Genomic DNA, 19,302 nt, shown 5'->3' with positions numbered 1-19,302 from the left:
TGATAACATGACGCCCTCAATCAGGTTCCAGCCAAATTCTGCTCTTCCTCTTCTTGGGGACAATCTCTGCATCGACGCCGAGTCTACAGTTTAACTCTTAGAAGATCCGATCTCCCGGTGCTTGGGCAGGGGCACCGCAATATTGCCCCGTGGGTCTCATCCACGAGCTGCACGTTTGGCCGAAAGTTGGAGCGTTTCCTGTCTGTGCCTGCCTGCTGGGCCACCGCGCACTGTCATGAAAACACGGGGGAGGTCGACCCGTGTGGCTCGGTCTCGTTACCAGGCCCACAGCACCTGCTGCAGGAGGGCTGGAGCCTTGGCCTCTACGCCGTCCACACTCCTTTGCTTTCATTCCCGCAGAGGGACGGGTGGCAGAGGCGCTCTCCTGACAGCCTGGGGTGGGGTCCGGCGGCAGGTCAGGTGTGGAGCTCAGAGCCAAGCAATAATAATGGGATTTGACAGCCCCGTGCTCAGCTGCGCCTGGCGTGGCCCCGCAGGCCCTTGGAGGGCGGCTCTCTCATGACCTGGATTTGCCAGAAGAGGAGGGAGCAGTGGAAAGGCGTGTGGTGTGAGCGGACGTGGGCCCTGGCACAGCGGCCCCACCGGGCCTCCCTCGGCTGGGGTCTGGCAGGTGGCACCGCATCCCTGCCGAGGATAACCCGGGGCCACGGCGCAGACAGCATCCATTCAAGATGTGCCCCCAGACGAAGGGGTGCGGCGAGGCCTTCCGGGACTGCTCTAACGCCACACTCCATCGCGCTGGGGGAGGCCGAGAGGCCAGCTGTCCAGCAGGGCTCGTGGAGGCCGGTCGGAACACCCCACTGATCTGGACCCAGCGGCCCCGGGGAAAGCCCGTATGTGACCTCTGGACCGGTGGTCACTTTAAAGACACTTTAAAGGGACACCTGGGTGGCTCAGCGGTTGAGCATCTGCCTTCAGCTCAGGCCGTGACCCCACAGTCCCGGGATCGAGTCCCACGTCAGGGTCCCCGCAGGGAGCCTGCTTCTCCCCCTGCCTGTGTCTCTGCCTCTCTCTCTGTGTCTCTCAGGGATAAATAAAACCTTAAAAAAATATAAAGACACTTTAAAGACCATGGCTAGCCATTGAGTGTTTGCAACGTGAGGGACGAAGTTCCAGCCACAGGTGAATAATCATGGTTGAGACCACAGTAAAAACCAGAAGTCATATTTTCAAAGGAAACATCTCTCAAAAGAGGCAGAAACCACAGACCATACGGGGCTTAGCCTCGGGAGGGGTGGCCGCCAGCTACACCTTACACTCCCTCGGGGCGGGGGGCACACCTGGGTCTCCTGGCGCCCTGCCGGCAGACTTGTCTTACTTCCCGAAGGGAAATGCAGGGACGGCCTGGTGCAGAGCCCCCTGCCCCGGGATGTTGGGCTGCAGCAGAGATGCCTCCAGACCCCCAAGCAGATTCCCTCTGAAACCCTTGAAGGGATCAGGCCCAGGCGAACGGGCCGTGCTCTAGATTGCACCGGTGTCGTTCTGTTGTGTTGGTTTTTTTCTATAGTTGTCTGTTAATCAAGTAAGTTTTTGAAGTATGTTTTTAATTTTAATTTTTTCTAAAGATTTTATTAAATCATGAAAGACACACAGAGAGAGAGAGAGAGAGAGAGAGAGGCAGAGACACAGGCAGAGGGAGAAGCAGGCTCCATGCAGGGAGCCTGACACGGGACTGGATCTTGGCTCTCCAGGATCATGCCCTGGGCCAAAGGCAGCGCTAAACTGCTGAGCCACCCTGGCTGCCAAATTTTAATTTTTTTAAATTATTATTACTTGTCCAGTAGGCTCTACACCCAGCATGGAGCCCAGGGCAGGGCTTGTTTTTCAACATGGCGGCTGGAGTATCCAAGGTCTCCATGGGTTGTCTTTCATGTCTAGGGCAAGATAAGACCTTTTCCAGAAACTCTTTCTAATCTCTCTTGAGCTTAATCCCACCGAGTTTCATCCCTACCACCCCATAGGAACCATGATAAATCATATACTGACTCCATTGTATGGACGCCCAGCGTGGAGCCCAACGTGGGGGTTCAGACTCACGACACTGAGGTCAAGACCTGAGCTGACTGAGACCAAGAGTCAACCCACTGAGCCACCCAAGCACCCCGTTAAAGCTTGTTTTTTGCTTTTTTTAAAAAAATAACTTTTATCGAGGATCAGTAATCACATTCCAGGAAACGTGAAAAACAAAGAGAACGGTTTACAACACCACTGTCCTCTTCCTTTGGTGACAATGGCAATTTATTAGCATTTTGGGCACTCACAGGCATCTCTTCTCCCTTGCGTATGTCTCGCCGCGTGTTCAGACTTCTGTCGTGCAATTTGTGACTGCGTCTCTTTAAATTGGACGTCTTATTTTTATTGTCGGATTTTAGACATTTATAAGGCTGCTACTTCCTAAAAAAGAAAATGAGTAGCGTTTCATTTTTAGTTGGGTTTATTGAGGCTAATTTATGTACAAATTTCTTATGTATAAAAGTTCTCCTTCAGTGCACAGCTTTGTGAGTTTGGCAAATGGACGGAGGCAAGTACCCCCGTGCCCACCGCAGAATGGGCCGCTTCCTCCATCCCAAAGCCAGCATCCTCTCCCCACCTCCGGCCACTCGGCGAACGCCCCTCCAGCCCTGTCCTTTCCAGGATGTCCTGCAAATGGAATCACGCGGCCTGCAGCTTTTCCCGTCTGGCTTCTTCCACTCAGCTCGCTGCTTCTGAGTTTCATCCCCACGTGGGATGTTGCAAGATCAGTTTGTCTCCTGTTCTTGCTGAAGAGCACGCCACTGTGTTCCTCAGGTCCCCAGTTGACAGACCTCCCATTGCTTCCAGTTTGGGGGTGTCATGGGGAGAGCTATGGTGACAGCATGTACCGGTCTCGGCGTGCACGTGTGAGTCCATTTCTCCTGGGCGAACGCCCAGGCATGGGATTGCTGGTTAGCGCATATTTTACATGATAACAAACCGCCAGTGCATTTTCCAATTTGGTTTGTTCCATTTTGCATTTCCCCTCCGCCCCACAGCAGTGGGCGAGATTCCCAGTTACTCCCCCGTCCTCACCAACACTTGGTATTGTCAATCATTCTAATTTTAGCCATTAAATTCAGCCATTAGTAGCTGAATCGTGGTATCTCACGGAGTTTAAATTTGCATTTCTAACGCAAATGACTAATGATGTTGAGCATCTTCTCAGGCTTATCTGCCACCCATATCCCTTCTTTTGCTCATTTTTAAACTGAGTGGTTCATCTTACTGAGTTACAAGACTTGATGTGTTCTTAGATACAAGTCCTCTCTTTTCTCCCAGTCTGTGGCTTTGTCTTCTCACTCTCACAACGGTGACTTTGGAAGAGCAGAGACTCTAAATGTTGATGAAGCCGATTAATTAGGGTTTTTTTTTCATAGCTCATGCTTTTTATGTCCTCTCCAAGAAATCTTTGCCTGACCCATCATGAAGTTTCCTTCTTCTGTCTTCTGCTAAGCTCTTCCATGTGGGTACGTGGCCCTCCCATGGTTATGTCTGTCACGACATGAGACCCAAGGTCAGTCTGTTTGTGTGCCTGTCTCCAGCAGCCCCAGCACCACTCTCCATTGAAATACCATGTCACCTTTGTCAAATATCAATTAGTCATGTGTGTGTGTGCGTGTTGGTGTGCCTATCTGTGGACTCCTTGTTGTGTCCCATCCATCTATCTGTTGTTTCACCAATACCACATAGTCCTGATAGCCATAGCCTTATAGAAAGCCTTAAACTTGGGTAGTGGGAGTCCTTGCACTTCTCTTGCAAAGTTCTTTGGGCTATTTGAGGTCCTGTAGATTTCCATATAAATTTTAGAAGTAGTTTGTCAATTTCTGGGGAAAAAAAATATATATATATATATATACTTCCTGGGATTGTAATTGGAATTGTGTTGAGTCCATAGATGTGCTTGGGGAGAATTAACACCTTAACAATATTGAATCTTCTGCTTAATAAACATGGCATATCTCCCCGGTATCTTTTAAAAACTATGTACAGATGTTTATTGCTACACTTGAAATTTAAAAAAAAAAGGCCAAAAAACTGGGAAGAGCCTAATTGTGTATCATGAGGGTGCTTAAATTATGGCAGGGTCATCACTGAGACCTGGTCATTGAGAAGAACCGAGGCGATTCCTGTGTGCGCTGCTATTGAATATTTCTCAGATAACACAAGACGAAGTAAGGTGCAGAAGAGGATCTACTAAACTGCTATTCGTAGCTGTTTCACAGACATTATAATGCTTAAGGAAGCATGAAATAGATCTGGAAAGACGTCGAAGAAATAGCTGGTTGCCTGGGAAGAGATTTGAAGGCCTGGGTATAGACGTGAGAAAAATGTGGAAGGTGTTATTCCGGTTCAAGGGAGAAAGCATTTTCTGATATTTTGAGTGAGAACTTAGTCGAAGGGTAGGATACTACAGGTGGAGAAAGGGCTGTGTGTAGCACAGCAGCAGGACGTCTCAGAATGAAGGGAAACAATATCTCACACACAAACGAAAATTCTGCTTCCATCACCCAGCACCATCATCCAGCACCGTATGTTTGACTTGACATTAGTGACAGGTACTTGCACAGCCAGTGCCCAGAGGGGAAATGACACGTGGTGCACTGTGGCCATGGGGCGTGCTGCTTGAGTGCCCTGAGCTCCAGTGCTCACGTGAAACTGGCATAGCACCCTCCCTTTCCAGGATTGCTCTCCTGACCAGTGACAGTGGGTGGATCAGGCCCCCCGGGGACAGTGCCTCAGCCCCCTGGCCCTTCACCCTTACCCTGTCTTAGAAGAGTCTTGGACTCAAAATGGGCAATGACTCTGCCAATGTGCTAGGAGATTGGCTACTAGCAAGAGTTGGCCTCCCATTTGTCCTCCATTGGGCGAGGTCCCCCCCACCTGGCACAGCCACGGGCTTGGGCGCTCTGATGCCCCAGCTTCGCTCTCTCCATCCCGGCAGCGAGTGCCAGCACCAGATCATGTCCATCGACGGTGAGATCGAGGCCTACAAGAAATCCATCATGAAGGAGGAAGAGAAGAACGAGAAGCTGGCAAGCATCCTGAACCGCGAGGAGACGGAAACCCACCTGATGCAGAAACTGACCACGCAGTGCCTGACCAAGCTGGAGGCACTGCAGAACGAGTTCAACACCTACCGCCTGGCACTGCAGGCCACGGAGGACGCGCTGGGCAAGGCCCAAGTGGTACGACCGGGTCCCCCAGCCCGCGGGGCGTGTCCCTGCGGCCTCCCCCCCAGCGCCCGCCTGTCCCTTCCTTTCCAGGAGTGCACGGCCACCACGGGCGAGCTGCAGTCCGTCCACCAGGCCATCCAGCACGAGCTAGAGCTGAGGAGGAGGATGGACGCCTCCATCGTGGAGAAGCTGCAGGAGCACATGACCTCCAACAAGATGACCAAGTACTTCCACCAGCTCATCCTGAAGCTCCAGAAGGAAAAGACCAACCTGGTACGTGCCCGGTCGCACTACGGCCGCAGGGGCCGAGCGCCTGGGTGGCGGGCAGAGAGGCAGCGCTCAGACCCAACAGAGCGCACTCAGAGGAAGCCGGGTGAGCGAGGGGCCCTCAGCGTGTCTGCTCACTTTTCACTTTGTGCTAGTTGTAGAAGCAAGCACTTCTGTTGTAGAAAACCTGGAAATACAGAGGCACAAAGAGGAAAATAAGACATCTATGATCCCACCGTCCAGAGATAACCTCCCCTAACAGTTGAGTATATTTCCTTCTGGAACTTTTCCTGAACACACACGCTCATCCTCACGCACGCGACCGAATATGTGCACACACAAGGTCACGCGCAAACACACATGCATATAAACATCCCATCCCGATGCACACGTGAGCCAATGCACACATGCAAACACACTTGTACTCACACACTCGTGCAAACACACACAAACACATGGATTGCACACACCTTAAACCACATAGGGCTCTTTTCATGTATTGGTTTTAAGTCTATTCTAATTCATTTTCATTAATTTTACTGAAATAACATACAGAGAAAAGTGCGCAGATAGTAAGTGTAGGACTCCACAAATTTTCTCACGGTGTAGATACTGTTTTATTTTACTTTGAACACAACATTTTCCATGAAATGGTCCTCAAAAACCTACACTTTCTGCATGACATCTCATCATACAAATGTATGTATTTTGCCTAAAAATTCTCACTTCAAGTTGTTTATAGATCTTAAACATCATAAACAACTCGGCACTGAGCATGCCGGCCATATACCTTTGTCCACACTTCGGAGGAGCAGCTGCTACATCAGAAACCCTGGTCAAAGGGTAGGGGAGGCGGAGCCTGTGTCCCGCTGAGCCTGGCCATCCTGGCCTGGGCAGCCCCCCACCCCTCCCCGCAACCGGAGTCCTCTCCTGCTCTCCCAGGGGTCTTGCTTCACTCTGAGCTGTGGTCGGGGGTCCCTGTGTCCTTCAAAAAAGCAGTTCCTTATGTGAATCCTTCCTTCTTTGCTTCTTCTGGCGGTGTGACCCCCTCTGGCGTCCCCTGCCTCAGTGGGCCCTCTTGAGGACCCCATGGAGGCCTAGAGCACACCCCGGCAGACAGCCTGCCCCACGGGCCCCCTCAAGTCTCAGGAGGAGCAGTGGCCCATTCGGCCTGCTTGCGTGCAGCAGCAGTGCCACAGACGTATTTCCTTGCTCTCCAGCCCACTGGAAGCTTCCATCTGAGGGGTGAGAGATGCAGGGGACGTGGGACACTCCCAGCCTTAGGGTGAGAGCGTGAGTCCTGTTCCCACATGATCCTGGCCTTTGCCTGCCCTCTTTCCTCATATGAGCACCTGGCAGGCTTTGGGGTAAATCTAACGTTCATCCCAATGAGAGCACAGTGGCTGGGGCGCCGGAGGCAGTGCCCCTAAATGCCAGCGATCGATCGCCACCGTTGGCAGGTGGATACTGGCCAGGTGGAGGCCCAGCTGGTGGGGCTCACCTGTCCTCCCGGGAGGGTGGGACTGCTGTCTACCTGGGCACAGCCTGAGGCGTCCCATCCCCTCCCTCCCCTGGAGGGCAGCTTGCTCCTGGCCTGGGTATAGCAAGGAAGCGGGAAGACAGGGCTGTACTCAGCTGGGTCCCCCTGGGAGGTCCTGTCTGATGCTGGGGGCGTCCCACACATCCTTTCTCTGGGATGTGGGGGCAAGACTACCTGCGGGCAGCAAAACTAGGGACCCGGGCTGTACCGGAGAAGCTAAGGAGCACAATGTGTGCGAAGTAAGCCACCGGCCCTTCCACCAGGCTGTGCCTGGGGGCCACCAGCCTCCTGGTCAGTGGTACACACGAGACCACCGACATCCAGCGGAGGGCAGTAAAGACTCTCGGTCCCACAAATTCATCTATCATGACTGCCCGAGAGGCAAGTCCGGCTCTTTAAAGGGGGGGCTCTTTTTCCAAACTGCTCAACCCCCACCCCCCCAGAATCTGGAGCTGGGGTCCAGGCACGGGCCGCCCATGGGTCTACAGGTCAGCTCAGGACAAGCACTGACGTTCCAGGAGAGGCCAGGGTGGTCTCAATGAGAGTGGGCAGTCCAGGAGCAGAGGGGCGCAGTCCCAGGCAGGGGCGTGTCCGGCTGGTGACCCAAAAGAGGCTCAGGAATGGGAGCCCTGTAGGGCAGCAAGCACAGGGGAGGGGGGGGGGAACCCCCGTGAAGACCCGGCCATCCCACAAGGTCCTGGCGAAGAAAGAGACAGGTGGCTTCGCCTGAGCTCCTAGGGCCGCAGGGCTCAGGAGCCTTAGCACGGGAAGCGGGGTGACCGAGACCCTGGAAGCTCCTGCTCCTGGCGGAAAACCGAGGAATGCTGGGTGTCCTGCCGAGTCACTCATGGTGGCTGGTCAGAGAGGGCAGGGCCTTGGGGCAGAGCTGAGACGACCCTGGGGACGGGGAGCTGGCAGGAGCCAGGGGCCAGGAGAGAGCTGAGGACTTGCATGGGCAAGAGCTGGTGGTTGGGACGGTAGGGTCGGGGCAGGCCCAGAGCCCGCGCAAAGACCCCACTTCCAAAGGGGCCTGAGCGGCTGTGCCTGCTGCGGCTCCCTCTCTGGTTCTCACACATATCCTCGCAGTAAACCCTCCGTCCGTCACGGGAGGGATCAAGTGAATCCTGAGAGCCACCACGAGAGGCAGGGGGGTGCTGGTCAAGACGTTTAAGACAGCGGGCGTGCCCTGAGAAGCCTTCAGCCGCTCAGCCATGGCTGAAGCCCCCACCCCCCAGAACCCAGGGTTGGCAAGAGCCCGGGGTCGGGGGCCTCCACCTGGGTGGCAGGTGACACCCCAGTGAGAGTCCTTATTTCCACGACCATGTCTGACTTTTCAGCTAAAGGACACTTTTTTTTTCTGTCCCACCGAGTACAAACTAGAGGTGGTTGTGTTCGCCACGGCATTTCTTAGAACAGGAGTGCTGGAATAGGTCGTAAGCCCGCAGGCGGAGGAATGGGTGTCCTTCACCGGGACCCACCCGCTGTCCCGGCCGGCCCCTGGGCACCGAATCCAGAACCGTGGGACAGGACGAAGGAGGAGTGCTGACAACTCTGACCTCCTCCCTATGTTACAGACAGAATGGAGTATTACGCAGCCATCGAAAATGACATGAGCACAGAGGTCAAGACTTAGCTAATCAGGGGGCACCTGGGTGGCTCAGGTGGTTAGGTGTCTGCTTTCGGCTCTGATCGTGATCTCAGGGTTCTGGAATCGAGCCCCACATCGGGCTCCCCACTTCTCCCTCTGCGTGTGCTCTCTCTTCCTCTCTCTCAAATAAATAAATAAATAAAACCTCTCTTTTAAAAAAAAGATTTAGCTAATTAAAAAGTGGCTTACAAACTTACATGCAGAGTGTGGTCCTGTCTCTGGTTTTGGGAGGAAGATGGAGGGGAGGTTTATATGTAAAGGCTGTAAGGGAGGATAGGCTGACCGTGTGGCAGACGCTCAAGGAAATGACAGGCCGGGCCTGTCCCCTAGAGCCCCAGCCCACCCACCCAGCCCTGCCCAGGGAAAAAGGAATGTCCAGACATGTTTCCTTCTGCTAATTCAGGTGACACATCTTTCCAAAATCGACGGCGACATAGCTCAGACCACCCTCAACATCACAAACACCAACTGCAGGCTGGACATGCACCAGAAGACGCTGGGCGAGCTGGACAAGGAGGTGAAAAAGGTCAACGACCTCATCACCAACAGCGAGAACGAGATCTCCAGGCGCACCATCCTCATCGAGAGGAAGCAGGGCCTCATCAACTTCTTCAACAAGCAGCTGGAGCAGATGGTCTCTGAGCTGGGGGTAAGACGGGGGGCTGCTTGGCGGTTGTGCCCGGCCACCTCGGGAACCCCTTACACTCAGAAATGAGTGCCCTTGGTGGGGGGCACTCCTTTCCCGGCCCCTTCAGCGGGTGACGTGGCACCAGCGCGGAACGCTCCAAGCCGGGCGAACCTTCTTGGTCGAGGTCCAGAGAGTCAATATTTGGGGCCAGACGGTCTCTGCCGAAGCTACTCACCCCTGCTGTCCAGGCCAGAAAGGCTGGTGATATGTAAACGGATGTGTTTGACTAAGCCGTACCTGTTGCCCCTGAAATTTGACCATATGACTTTCTGCGGACACAAAATTTTCTTTTTTTGTCTTGTCACTCAAAGGCAGTGGGTGGGGCGTGGCCCGCTGACCGCTGCTCTGAGTGAAGTGGTCTGATGAGTTTGAGGCCTGAAGTCCTATAGGAGACCCAGGTGTCCCTCGCATGCCCCCCCCCCCAGGGGCTCCAGGTCTAGGCGTAAGATGGCCCGCTGGGGCACGCTCTCAGGTAGACCCGAACACCGGAGAGCCCTCGCAAAGCCGCAGCCCGAGTGGGAGCCGAGGGAGTCAAGACCCCGGCCCTGGACCACCTGCTCATAAAACCTCCAAAGCCCCTTTGGGGTAACGGAGGCCCTGCCAGCCCTGCCCTTGGCCCCTCAAGGCTGCGGCACGGGGGAGAGGGGGCCACAGGGTCTCCCACAGGGAGCCGGGGGGCATCCGGGGAGGGGGGGAGCCCTGGTGCCCCCGAGGAAATGCCCCCAGGCATCGTACAGATGCGTGACCTCAGGGCTCCTGGCCCTCCTGGCCCTCCCGGAAAGCACACCTTGGAAAACAAGGAGGCTCGTTTTGCTTTTTCGGGGACCATCACTTTTAGGGGGAAGAAGTGGGGCCCCTGGATCTTGAAATCAAGAGGCTGACGAAGCTGATGGAAGAACACAACAGCAACGTGACGCAGGCCCAGGTGACGTGGCTCCGCCTGCAGCAGGAGATGGTGAAGGCCACTCAGGAGCGGGAGGCACAGCTGGTGGCCCTGGACACGTTCAGGAAGGAGGTGCACATCCTGGAGCAGAAGAAGCTGCGGGTAGAGAGTAAGCGTGGGGCGCGAGCAGGGACTCCTGCGGCTCAGCCCCGGGAGGGGGGTCCCGGCCCTCCACCAGGCCCCAAAAGCCAGCCATAGGCTCGCAACCCCCTTCATAAACATGAGCCCGTTGCCCCGTCGCCGGCACGGGAAATACCGAGGACACGTACCGGGCTTGCTAAGTGCACGGAGTAAAGGTGTAAAGGTGCCCCCGGGGCAAGGAGCATGGAAGGCCTGCCGTCCTGCCGAAGACGGGGCAGCCTGGCTGGGGGTGCAGACGTGCGGAAGCAACTCCGGGCTCATCCCCCTGCTCGGTCACACGGGGGACACCTCGCATCCCAAACTCAGGGCTGTGGGAAGAGAGTCTTTCTTCCTCTGCAGCTGAACTTAGGAAACTCTCCCACCAGAGCCTCCCCGGCCCCTGTCTTGCCCCCAATGGTGTAAAGACCAGGGGTCTCTGCTATGCCAGGGCGCCCCTCGTGGCCCCATCCACCCCCAGGGCCCCCCACTGAGGGATCCTGGTCCCGCGTGGCCCCACCTGGGTCTCCGACCAGAGATCCATGCAGGTCAGCCTGGCCCTGAGGCCCCACGGGAAAGCTGCCTGGTGGTCGGGGGCCCCCTCCGCCTGAACACCTTCACCCTGAGGTCCTGCTGCCTTCCCGGCCTGCCCTGGGGGCACCCAGACGTCTCTGATGGGGATCAGGGTGGTTGTTCTCTGCCCCCTGCCCCTGAGCTGGGTGGGGCAGGGCCCGCCTGAGTGTCGGCCAGTTCCCTGCGGGTGTTCTCGGGGCAGGGGAGCTGCCCCCACCACCACCCCGGCCCCCCACCTCTGGCTGCCCACACAGGGCACCAGCTGCCCTGTCCGATCCCTCAAAGGGCCTGGCTTTGCCAACGGAGCCCAGGAAGAGGCTCCCGCCCGGCGGCCCAGCAGGGCCCTGACGGGGTGGGGGCCGCCTGGAAACACGGGGCTCCGCCTGCGTCGCCTCCCTGCAGGCAAGATCGATCAGGAGAAGAAGGAGCAAAAGGAGCTTGAGCGCCACATGAAGGACCTGGACAACGACCTGAAGAAGCTCAACGTGCTGATAAGCAAGAATCGGAGCAGCTCTGAGGGGCTGCAGCAGGACAACCTGGTGACGGAGAAGGAGTTCGTGCGCTCGCTGAAGGTAGGGTCCCAGGCCCGCTCCAGGCCCCGGGGCTCCCGCGGGGGTGCAGGGCCCTGGTGTCCCCCGGCTCACCCCACAACCCGCCGCGCCCTGTCCCCGCACAGTCCTCAGAGAGGGAGACTATCGAGATGCAGGAGAGGCTGAGCCAGCTGCAGGAGGAGAAGGTGGCTATGCTGAACAACCTGGTGGAGGCAGAGTGAGTGCCCCCGGCCCCCGGCACCCCGCACCCCGGCCCCCCGGCCCTGCATCACTGCCCCTGGGCAGCCCACAGGCGCCCACCGCCCCGCTACACCTGCCCAGGATCTACACCTGCCCAGGAGCGGCTCTGCAACCCACGCGGGGTGGGGAGGGGTGAGGGGGTTCTAGGGAAGAGAAGGGTGCTGGCTACCCGCCCTCACGCACCCAGCTTTGGGGGGTGCGGGGAAAATGGAGTGCCTTTCTTTTGGGATAACGTTTTTTAAAATGATTTTATCTTTATGATGGCTGTCTGTGAGAGGCACCCACCCGCAACCGCAAGCGTCCTAACCCCTAACAACGTGTGCAAAGCGAGACGGAGAAAATCACACCTAATTCAAACTCCCTCCCTTTATGGGGAAACCACTGTGCAAACATCTTTCCCATCTGCTTGCTTTTAAAACAACAAGGGGGCTGTTCTATGTGCTGCCCTTTGAGGCAGTTTTTTGTAATCATGAGAGACACAGAGCGAGGCAGAGACCCAGGCAGAGCGCGAAGCAGGCTCCATGCAGGGAGCCCGACGTGGGACTCGATCCCAGGACCCCAGGGTCACGCCCTGGGCTGAAGGCGGCGCTAAACCGCTGATCCACCCGGGCTGCCCCAGCTTTTTCTTCCTTGTGGAAACTTCTATCACGTGCATGTGGTTTTCTCATGATTCCTGATGTCACCTGCTGTGTCCTCTGCCTCTCTTCTTATGCCCATGGCTTGCCGGCGTCACCGGCTGGCAACCCTCTCTGTAAAGAGCCAGATGGGCCATGCTTTCAGCTTTCGGAGCCGCACAGCCTGGCCGAGGCCATGTAGGTCAGGTGTCACAGCTCGTGAGCCCACATGGACGACACAGAGGCAGACAGGTGTGGCTGGGCACCAGCAAAACTTGACCTGCGGATGGGGGAATTTGAATTTTACATTTTTTTTTCCATACTCAGTCTTTGAAATCTGTGTGTCATGTCCTTATGGCACACCACGATTCGGATTCAGCCGCGTTCAAGCGCTCCGTAGCCACATATGGGCACCAGGGCACCGTACCCCGTGGGACAGGAGAGGCCAGCACTGCTGGCAGCTGGTCTGGCTGTGACAGTGTCTGTGGGTCCACATTCCTCCTTCCACTGGGAAGGCAGGGGGGTGCCCATGAGGCCGAGCCCGTGAGCCCCGTCTTCTCCCCAGCGCCTCTCTGGGAGCTGCAGAGGGGAGAGGCCACAGCGGGCTCCCCTTCAGGAGTGCTGGGCGGGCGCTGGGCGGGCTGCCCCAGCCCCTGAGCACTGCAGGGAAGGAGTGTGGCTTCTGGGTCGTGGAGAGGGAGAGGACAGAGAGGTCAACCCCCTCCCCAAGGGGGCCAGCTCCACAGAAAGTCGGGAGGCCTCAGGCCCCACTCTGGTCTGCAGGCAGGCCGGGGCCCTTCGCCCTGGGCAGGGGGTGGGTGGGCGGGAACTTGAGAGGGCACACAGGTCCCAGAACAGGGGAAATTTGGTTCTGTTTGACCGTCAAGCCCTTCACTCGGTGCCAAGTGCAAGACAGAGAGAGAGAGGGAGGGAGAGAGGGAGGGAGAGAGAGAGGGAGAGAGAGAGAGAAGGAGAGGGTCCCGGGTACCACCCTCCCTCCACGCACTGTGGGGCTCAATCTGGCACGAGTCCTCAGAGCAGAAGCTCACAGGCCTCAGAAAGAAGCCTCCTGGGACACCAGGGTGGCTCAGTGGTCTGGCACCTGCCTTCAGCCCAGGGCCTGATCCTGGAGACCCAGGATCGAGTCCCGCGTGGGGCTCCCTGTGTGGAGCCTGCTTCTCTCTCTCTCTGCCTCTCTCTATTTCTCATAAATAAATAAAAATAAAAAAAAAAGAAGTTTCCTTAATTTCTCCCCACTCTCCCCCTGTGTCTCCCACCTTTAAAGACACCAGATCATGCTGTGGGAGAAGAAAATCCAGCTGGCCAAAGAGATGCGAGCATCGGTGGACTCCGAGACGGGCCAGACAGAGCTGCGAGCCATGAAGGCGGAGATCCACAGGATGAAGGTGGGGGCGGGGTGGGGGCGGCTCTGGGGCACCTGGCCTCGCTGGGGGGCTGCTCCCTTGCGCCCGCCCGCCCGGGCTCCATCCACTTGGTTCCTCCCGCACGGAGGCGATTACAGACACCGGGAGACACACACGCAGCCGTGTTTTAACTCTCACCCCGCGCACTCGGTGCACCCCGACGTTTCCGAGGGCTGATGGTGGCGGCCCCCGCCCTCAATCTCACGACCCACTGGCAGAAGGCGCCCCCGCTGCCGAGGGAAAGGGGCCTGGCTCAGTAAAACGCGCTGGAGGACCCCACGCGTCTCTCCCCTGGGAGCCCCGCTTTCTGGAGCTGGAGGCCATCACCTCGGTCAAGGCTGCGGGAGAGCCTCGGGGTGCGGGGCAGCAGCTCGCGGGAGCACACGCGCCTCACTCGGACCAGGGTGCTTTTAATCACAAAAGACTGTCCCCCTGGGTCTGTGGCGCTCAGAGGCACGCTGATCAGGTGCACGTGCTGCTGCTAAGTCCTTCACACGCTCCACCTAATGGACTTTCCAAACCGCAGAAGCCACGTGCCGGCTGCAGCCGGGCAAGCGCCTGCGCACATGGAGCCCCCTTCCCGCCCCTGCTCCTTGCGGTGCTTTCACTTCACAAAAATGGGCTCTGTGCGGATAGCTCAGCAATTTTTAAAAATATTTTATTTATTCACAAGAGACACAGAGAGAGGCAGAGACACAGGCAGAGGGAGAAGCAGGCCCCATGCAGGGAGCCTGACGTGGGACCCGATCCCAGGACCCCGGGATCATGATCCAAGCTGAAGGCAGGTGCTCAACCACTGAGCCACCCAAGTGCCCCAGCAACTTTTTTTTTTTTTTTTTTTAAATACAGACGTTAGCCGAGGCCTTAGCAGTTACAGAAAGTGCTCCAGATACAGCCTAACTTCTAAGATCATTCCCCGGCGGATGAGAACCCAGACTGTCCCGCTTCCCGCCATTGCCATCACACCCTTCCTGGCTGGGTTTCGTCTGTTTCCTGTACACTAGACTCCCAACAGCGGGACTATGGGTGTGCCTGACCAGAGCCCCGTGGATCACTGTCCCGGGAGGCGCTCGAGGGCGGCCACCGCGTCCTGACAGCCTGGGCCCCTCCGGGTGTTAGCCACCCAGAGGCCTTCATTTTCAAATTGGGGCGTTTGTATTTTCTTTTTAAACATTTTATTTATTTATTCATGAGAGTCACAGAGGGAGAGGCAGAGACACAGGCAGAGGGAGAAGCAGGCTCCTCGTGGGGAGCCCGATGCGGGACTTGATCCCGGGCTCACGCCCGGAGCTGAAGGCAGATGCTCAACCACTGAGCCACCCGGACCCCCCTGAATTGGGGTGTTTAACTGAGCTCGCCCTGGTGGCGTACAGTCCCATGAGCTGTGACAAAAACACAATCACGTAGCCACCACCACCATGGGGCATGCAACATCTCCGTCACCCTCGTGTCTCCTGTGTCCTGCGTCCCAGTCCCCGACTCTCCCAGGACGTCACAGAAGCAGATCCTACAGCACAAAGTATTGTTGAGTGTGGCTTTCCTCACTCACCGGCGGTGTCTCTAAGAAATCGTTGCCCAGCCCAAGGGCACAGATGCTTTTCTCATATGTTTTCTTCTAGAAACTTCATTCTTCAACATTTTCTGTTCCGGGACGTGCCTGTGTGTGTGTGTGTGTGTGTGTGTGTGTGTGTGTGTGTGTGTGTTGAGCACTTCCTCAATGTCCTATGTCCATTTTCTTACTTCCTAGCAATTTGGGGGAGAAAAGCACATCATGGTTACTAACCCCCACCTTGGACACCTGTCCCCAACGTCCTCCCTCGCCTGCTGCTGGCCCGACGCTCTGTGCAGGGTCTTTCCCCCTCTCACAGGGTTGCCACCGTTCATGCTGTAAGGCGTGTCTGTCTCCCTGTGTGGCTTCTGGGTTTCCCGGATTGCTCAAGACAGTCACCGCCGTCTCAAGTGACACAAATATGTTCCCAAGTCCTCTGCACGTGTTTGCAATCTTTAAAGTCTGAATCCACCCACAATTGACTTTTGGACATGGCATGGAATAGAGGCCCACCCCTGTTCTTGCAGCTGGGGCGTGAGTCGCGCTGGCAGCCCCGGATCATCTGTGCGCGGTCGCCGAGCCACCGCCACGCTGATGACAGCCCTCCTCCCTGTGCCGCCCCCGTCCTGGGCTCCTGGCTCCACTGCCACAATCACGCTGACAAGGGCAGCGCCAGTGCAGAGCCTGTGGCTACGGTGACCCTAGGGCGAGTGGGCTGGGTCTTCCACCACCACCCTTGACCTGGGGGTGCCTGCCTGTTTATCCTTTTATTCGGAGTCAGCTTCGCTGGAGCAGAACTCACACACAGGGATGTACTTATTTTAAACGTCCGGCTGCATGGGTTGAGCTGGGGCCCAGATCTCTGCCACCAGCGCCCGAGAAAGCCCCTGCGTGCCCCTTACACTCCATCTCCCGGACAACCTGGGTCCCACAGACCCTTCACGTCACCATCTCCCAAAACCATGACTGAGGACTCAACGTCAGTGCAGGGGTCCCCGTCCTCCTGGCTACTGTCCCCTTCCTGGCTGCGCGAGGCAGTCCTCGGTCCGTAGCCTCCCTGGCCTCTGGCAGGTCCTGGCTTCTCTGCTGCCCGTGCTTCCTTTACAGGGACCTTCCCTCTTCCTGACTGTGGGTGCTGCCCTCGGCGCGTCCCCCGGCTGCCGCCCTGCTGGTTCAGGGCTCAGCGGAGCTCGTGGAGGCGAGTTCCCCCTCACCGCCCCTCTGCCCTGTGCGCCCAGGTCAGGCATGGACAGCTGCTCAAGCAGCAGGAGAAGATGATCCGGGACATGGAGCTGGCCGTCGCCCGCAGAGAGACCATCTCGATCCAGGCCAAGGAGCAGAGCAAAATGGATAAGAAGCTGCTCACCCGGACAGACTTCCACCACAAGCAGACAGAGCTGCGACGCAAGATCAAGGACATTCACAAGGTGGGGGTGCCGCGCGGGCAGGAGGGAGCATGCTGGGCCGGTCACTCTGTCCTTCCAGCCAGCTTCCCGGGGGTCCTGCTGGCAGCCCGCGGGGTCAGGGCTGCTGTTTCACCAGGCTGAGAAGTGGCCGGGGTGGGGTGGGGGGTGCGGGGGGACGCTGGGGGCGGAAAGAGCCTGGCCCTGGAACAGACAAGCCAGCTGTCTCCCGCTCCCTCTGGGCCTGGGCCCGGGCCCCACGACCAACCCTGTCGGGGTTCTGGGTAAAGACGCAGCAGCTGCCGCTGTGCCCCACAGGGTTTACGGGAAGAGCCACACAGAGCGCCGGGGCGGCTCCGGCCCGGAGATGGCTCCTTCCCGAGTCACAGAAATGGCATCAGGGAAGCACGGCTCAGGTGGGAGTCCCTGTCTGTGACCCCGAGGGGGAGCTGGGGACAAGCTGAGGGGCGCTCAGAGGGCACGCGCCCAAGCCCACGTCCTCGTCCAGCGGGCCGTACCAGCCAGCACGGGCTGTGCACCTGCCCAGGGCCCGCTCCCTCGGCCATCGCCCGCGCTGGCTCAGACTCCCTCGGGCCCCGCTGCCTCGGGCTTGTGCGGGGCCTTCAAGCCCACGTTTCCACCTCCATCGGGTAGAAATAGGAGCAGTAACCCCCTCCCGGGTAGGTGGAGGCTCACTTGAGGCAGAAGCCGGCCTCAGAACCCCACCGGGTTCTAGACAAGCTCTTCTGCTCGAGGCTCAGGCATGTTGCATGACAGCTCTGTGCCTCGGCGTCCTGGCCTGTGAAACGGGTCCTCATCTCACGGATTCGTCCAGAGGACGACCCAGAGACTGTTGGAATAGCCCCTGTGGGTTTAAATCCTGTAGGAGGAGAGATTACTCAAAAATGACAGGCCTGACCCAAGGGCTCATTTTGAAGTTACCCTAGGCAGGAAAACGGCCTTTCCTTGGTCCATTGGTCCATCCTCCCTGCCACACTGGTCACTGGTGATGTTCATTCCTCTCCACCCCCGGGGCTCCCTGGCTGCCACCTGTGCCCTACCTTCTCCGACCTCTGCTCCACTCCAGCAATAGGGGGGCTGCATCCAAGTCCTCATGCCACACATTCCCTCATGCACCACATCTAACCCAAATTCTCCTGTGTGCCCAGCTAGACCTTGAGAGTCTCTCAGTCACCTCCACATTTATCCACTGGACCCCAGCAGCTGCATCCCCCCACCCCCGGATGCCCAACCTCACTGTAAGGAGCCAGGCCTCCTCCACCCCCACCCCCAGGACTCCTCAATCCTTGAGGCCTTAGCTCCCACCCCAGGTGTCTACTGCTCCTGCTCTTGGCATGCAGCAGCCCAGCTGCCCCTGGTCCCTGTGCCCTCAAAGACCTGCTTCAAGAGGGGGACCCTTATGTCTCTCCTCCAGCCATACCTGCCCATGGGGAACAGTGTGCAGAGTGGGCTTACCTGGGCCCTGGGCGTCTCACTGGGACTCAGCCCTCCAGGCCCTGGATCCCGAGGGGGTGGGGACTTCCTCCCCGGATGGTATCCTTCTGGCCCAACTCTGTCCACTGAGTCACCAGGAGGCAGGGCCCCAGGACAGTCCTGTCTATCTCCTAGGCCACCGAGGAATGCACCAAAGTCATCTCAGAACTGGAAGAAACTCAAAAACATGTGAGCAGCTCCCTCATGGAGAAGCAGGAGCAGCTATCAATGATGCAGTCCAGCACGGACGAGCTGGAGGCCGACCTGGACCGGCTCCTGGCCCTCAAGCAACAGGTAGGCCAGTCCCCCGAGACCCCAGGGCCACAAGAACCCACCCGCAGCCGCAGCGGCGCATCCTCGGGTGAGGCCTCCTCCTGGCCCAGCTAAGCGCGGGGATCGCAGCGCCGCCCATCGCCCTGTGATCACCTGCTCACCTCGTATTCCCTAATAATGATGTCGCACATCTTCTGTGGCCCAGGTGCTCCCCTGGGTGCTGGGGCTACATTCTGGGGACAGAGTTACAGATGACAGATGAAACGAATGAAGAAGATAGCTTGTGTCAGGTGTGGGGAGGGGATGGGGGGTTAAGAAGTGTGGTCTGAGCAAACATTTGAGTCCAGACTTGAAGGCAGTAGGAGAGTGAGCCGGCTGGGTAAAGCAGGGCAGAAGACAGCTCTCAGGGCAGGCCGAGGCCAGGAGGCTGGACCCGAGGGCGGCCCGGCCCCATGCTTGCCAGGGGGCGGCAGTGGGCACGACTTTGGGCTCTTCTCAGGGAGGTGGGAAGACAGTGGAGGGTGTGGGGCTGAGGAGTGGCTCGGGTTTAGCAGGATCACTCTGGCTCTGATGTCGAAGGGTCAAGGTAGACACGAGAGGCCTATTTGAGGTGATGCACGGACCTATGCAGTAGCCACCAGGCTAGTGCAAAGCTGTGCGATTCTGCATGTATCTTCAGCTGCCCCCGTGGGATTTCCTGCTACACTGGATGTGGTGTGAGCAGAAGAGAGGGGTCTGCAGGGTCTGCGGGGTTTGGGCCTGCTCAGG

At 57.7% G+C, this 19,302-nt stretch overlaps 1 protein-coding gene across 1 annotated transcript in view; it reads left to right on the top strand.

Moving 5' to 3' along the window:
- CCDC40 (coiled-coil domain containing 40) overlaps positions 1–19,302 on the top strand; it is a 40,068-nt gene that overhangs the window by 19,880 nt on the left and 886 nt on the right. Inside the window, exons 11-19 of the mRNA XM_025468232.3 lie at positions 4,979–5,222; positions 5,301–5,483; positions 9,069–9,314; positions 10,192–10,405; positions 11,389–11,558; positions 11,663–11,754; positions 13,677–13,797; positions 16,603–16,791; positions 18,397–18,555. Coding sequence (XP_025324017.1) covers positions 4,979–5,222; positions 5,301–5,483; positions 9,069–9,314; positions 10,192–10,405; positions 11,389–11,558; positions 11,663–11,754; positions 13,677–13,797; positions 16,603–16,791; positions 18,397–18,555 — 1,618 coding nt within the window. The remainder of the gene's footprint in view (positions 1–4,978; positions 5,223–5,300; positions 5,484–9,068; positions 9,315–10,191; positions 10,406–11,388; positions 11,559–11,662; positions 11,755–13,676; positions 13,798–16,602; positions 16,792–18,396; positions 18,556–19,302) is intronic.

The sequence above is a fragment of the Canis lupus genome, chromosome 9 (assembly GCF_003254725.2).
Source record: "Canis lupus dingo isolate Sandy chromosome 9, ASM325472v2, whole genome shotgun sequence".
NCBI classification, from domain to species: Eukaryota; Metazoa; Chordata; class Mammalia; order Carnivora; family Canidae; genus Canis; species Canis lupus.
Note: the sequence above shows the minus strand (reverse complement) of the source record. Positions and strands in the feature narration are given on the sequence as shown.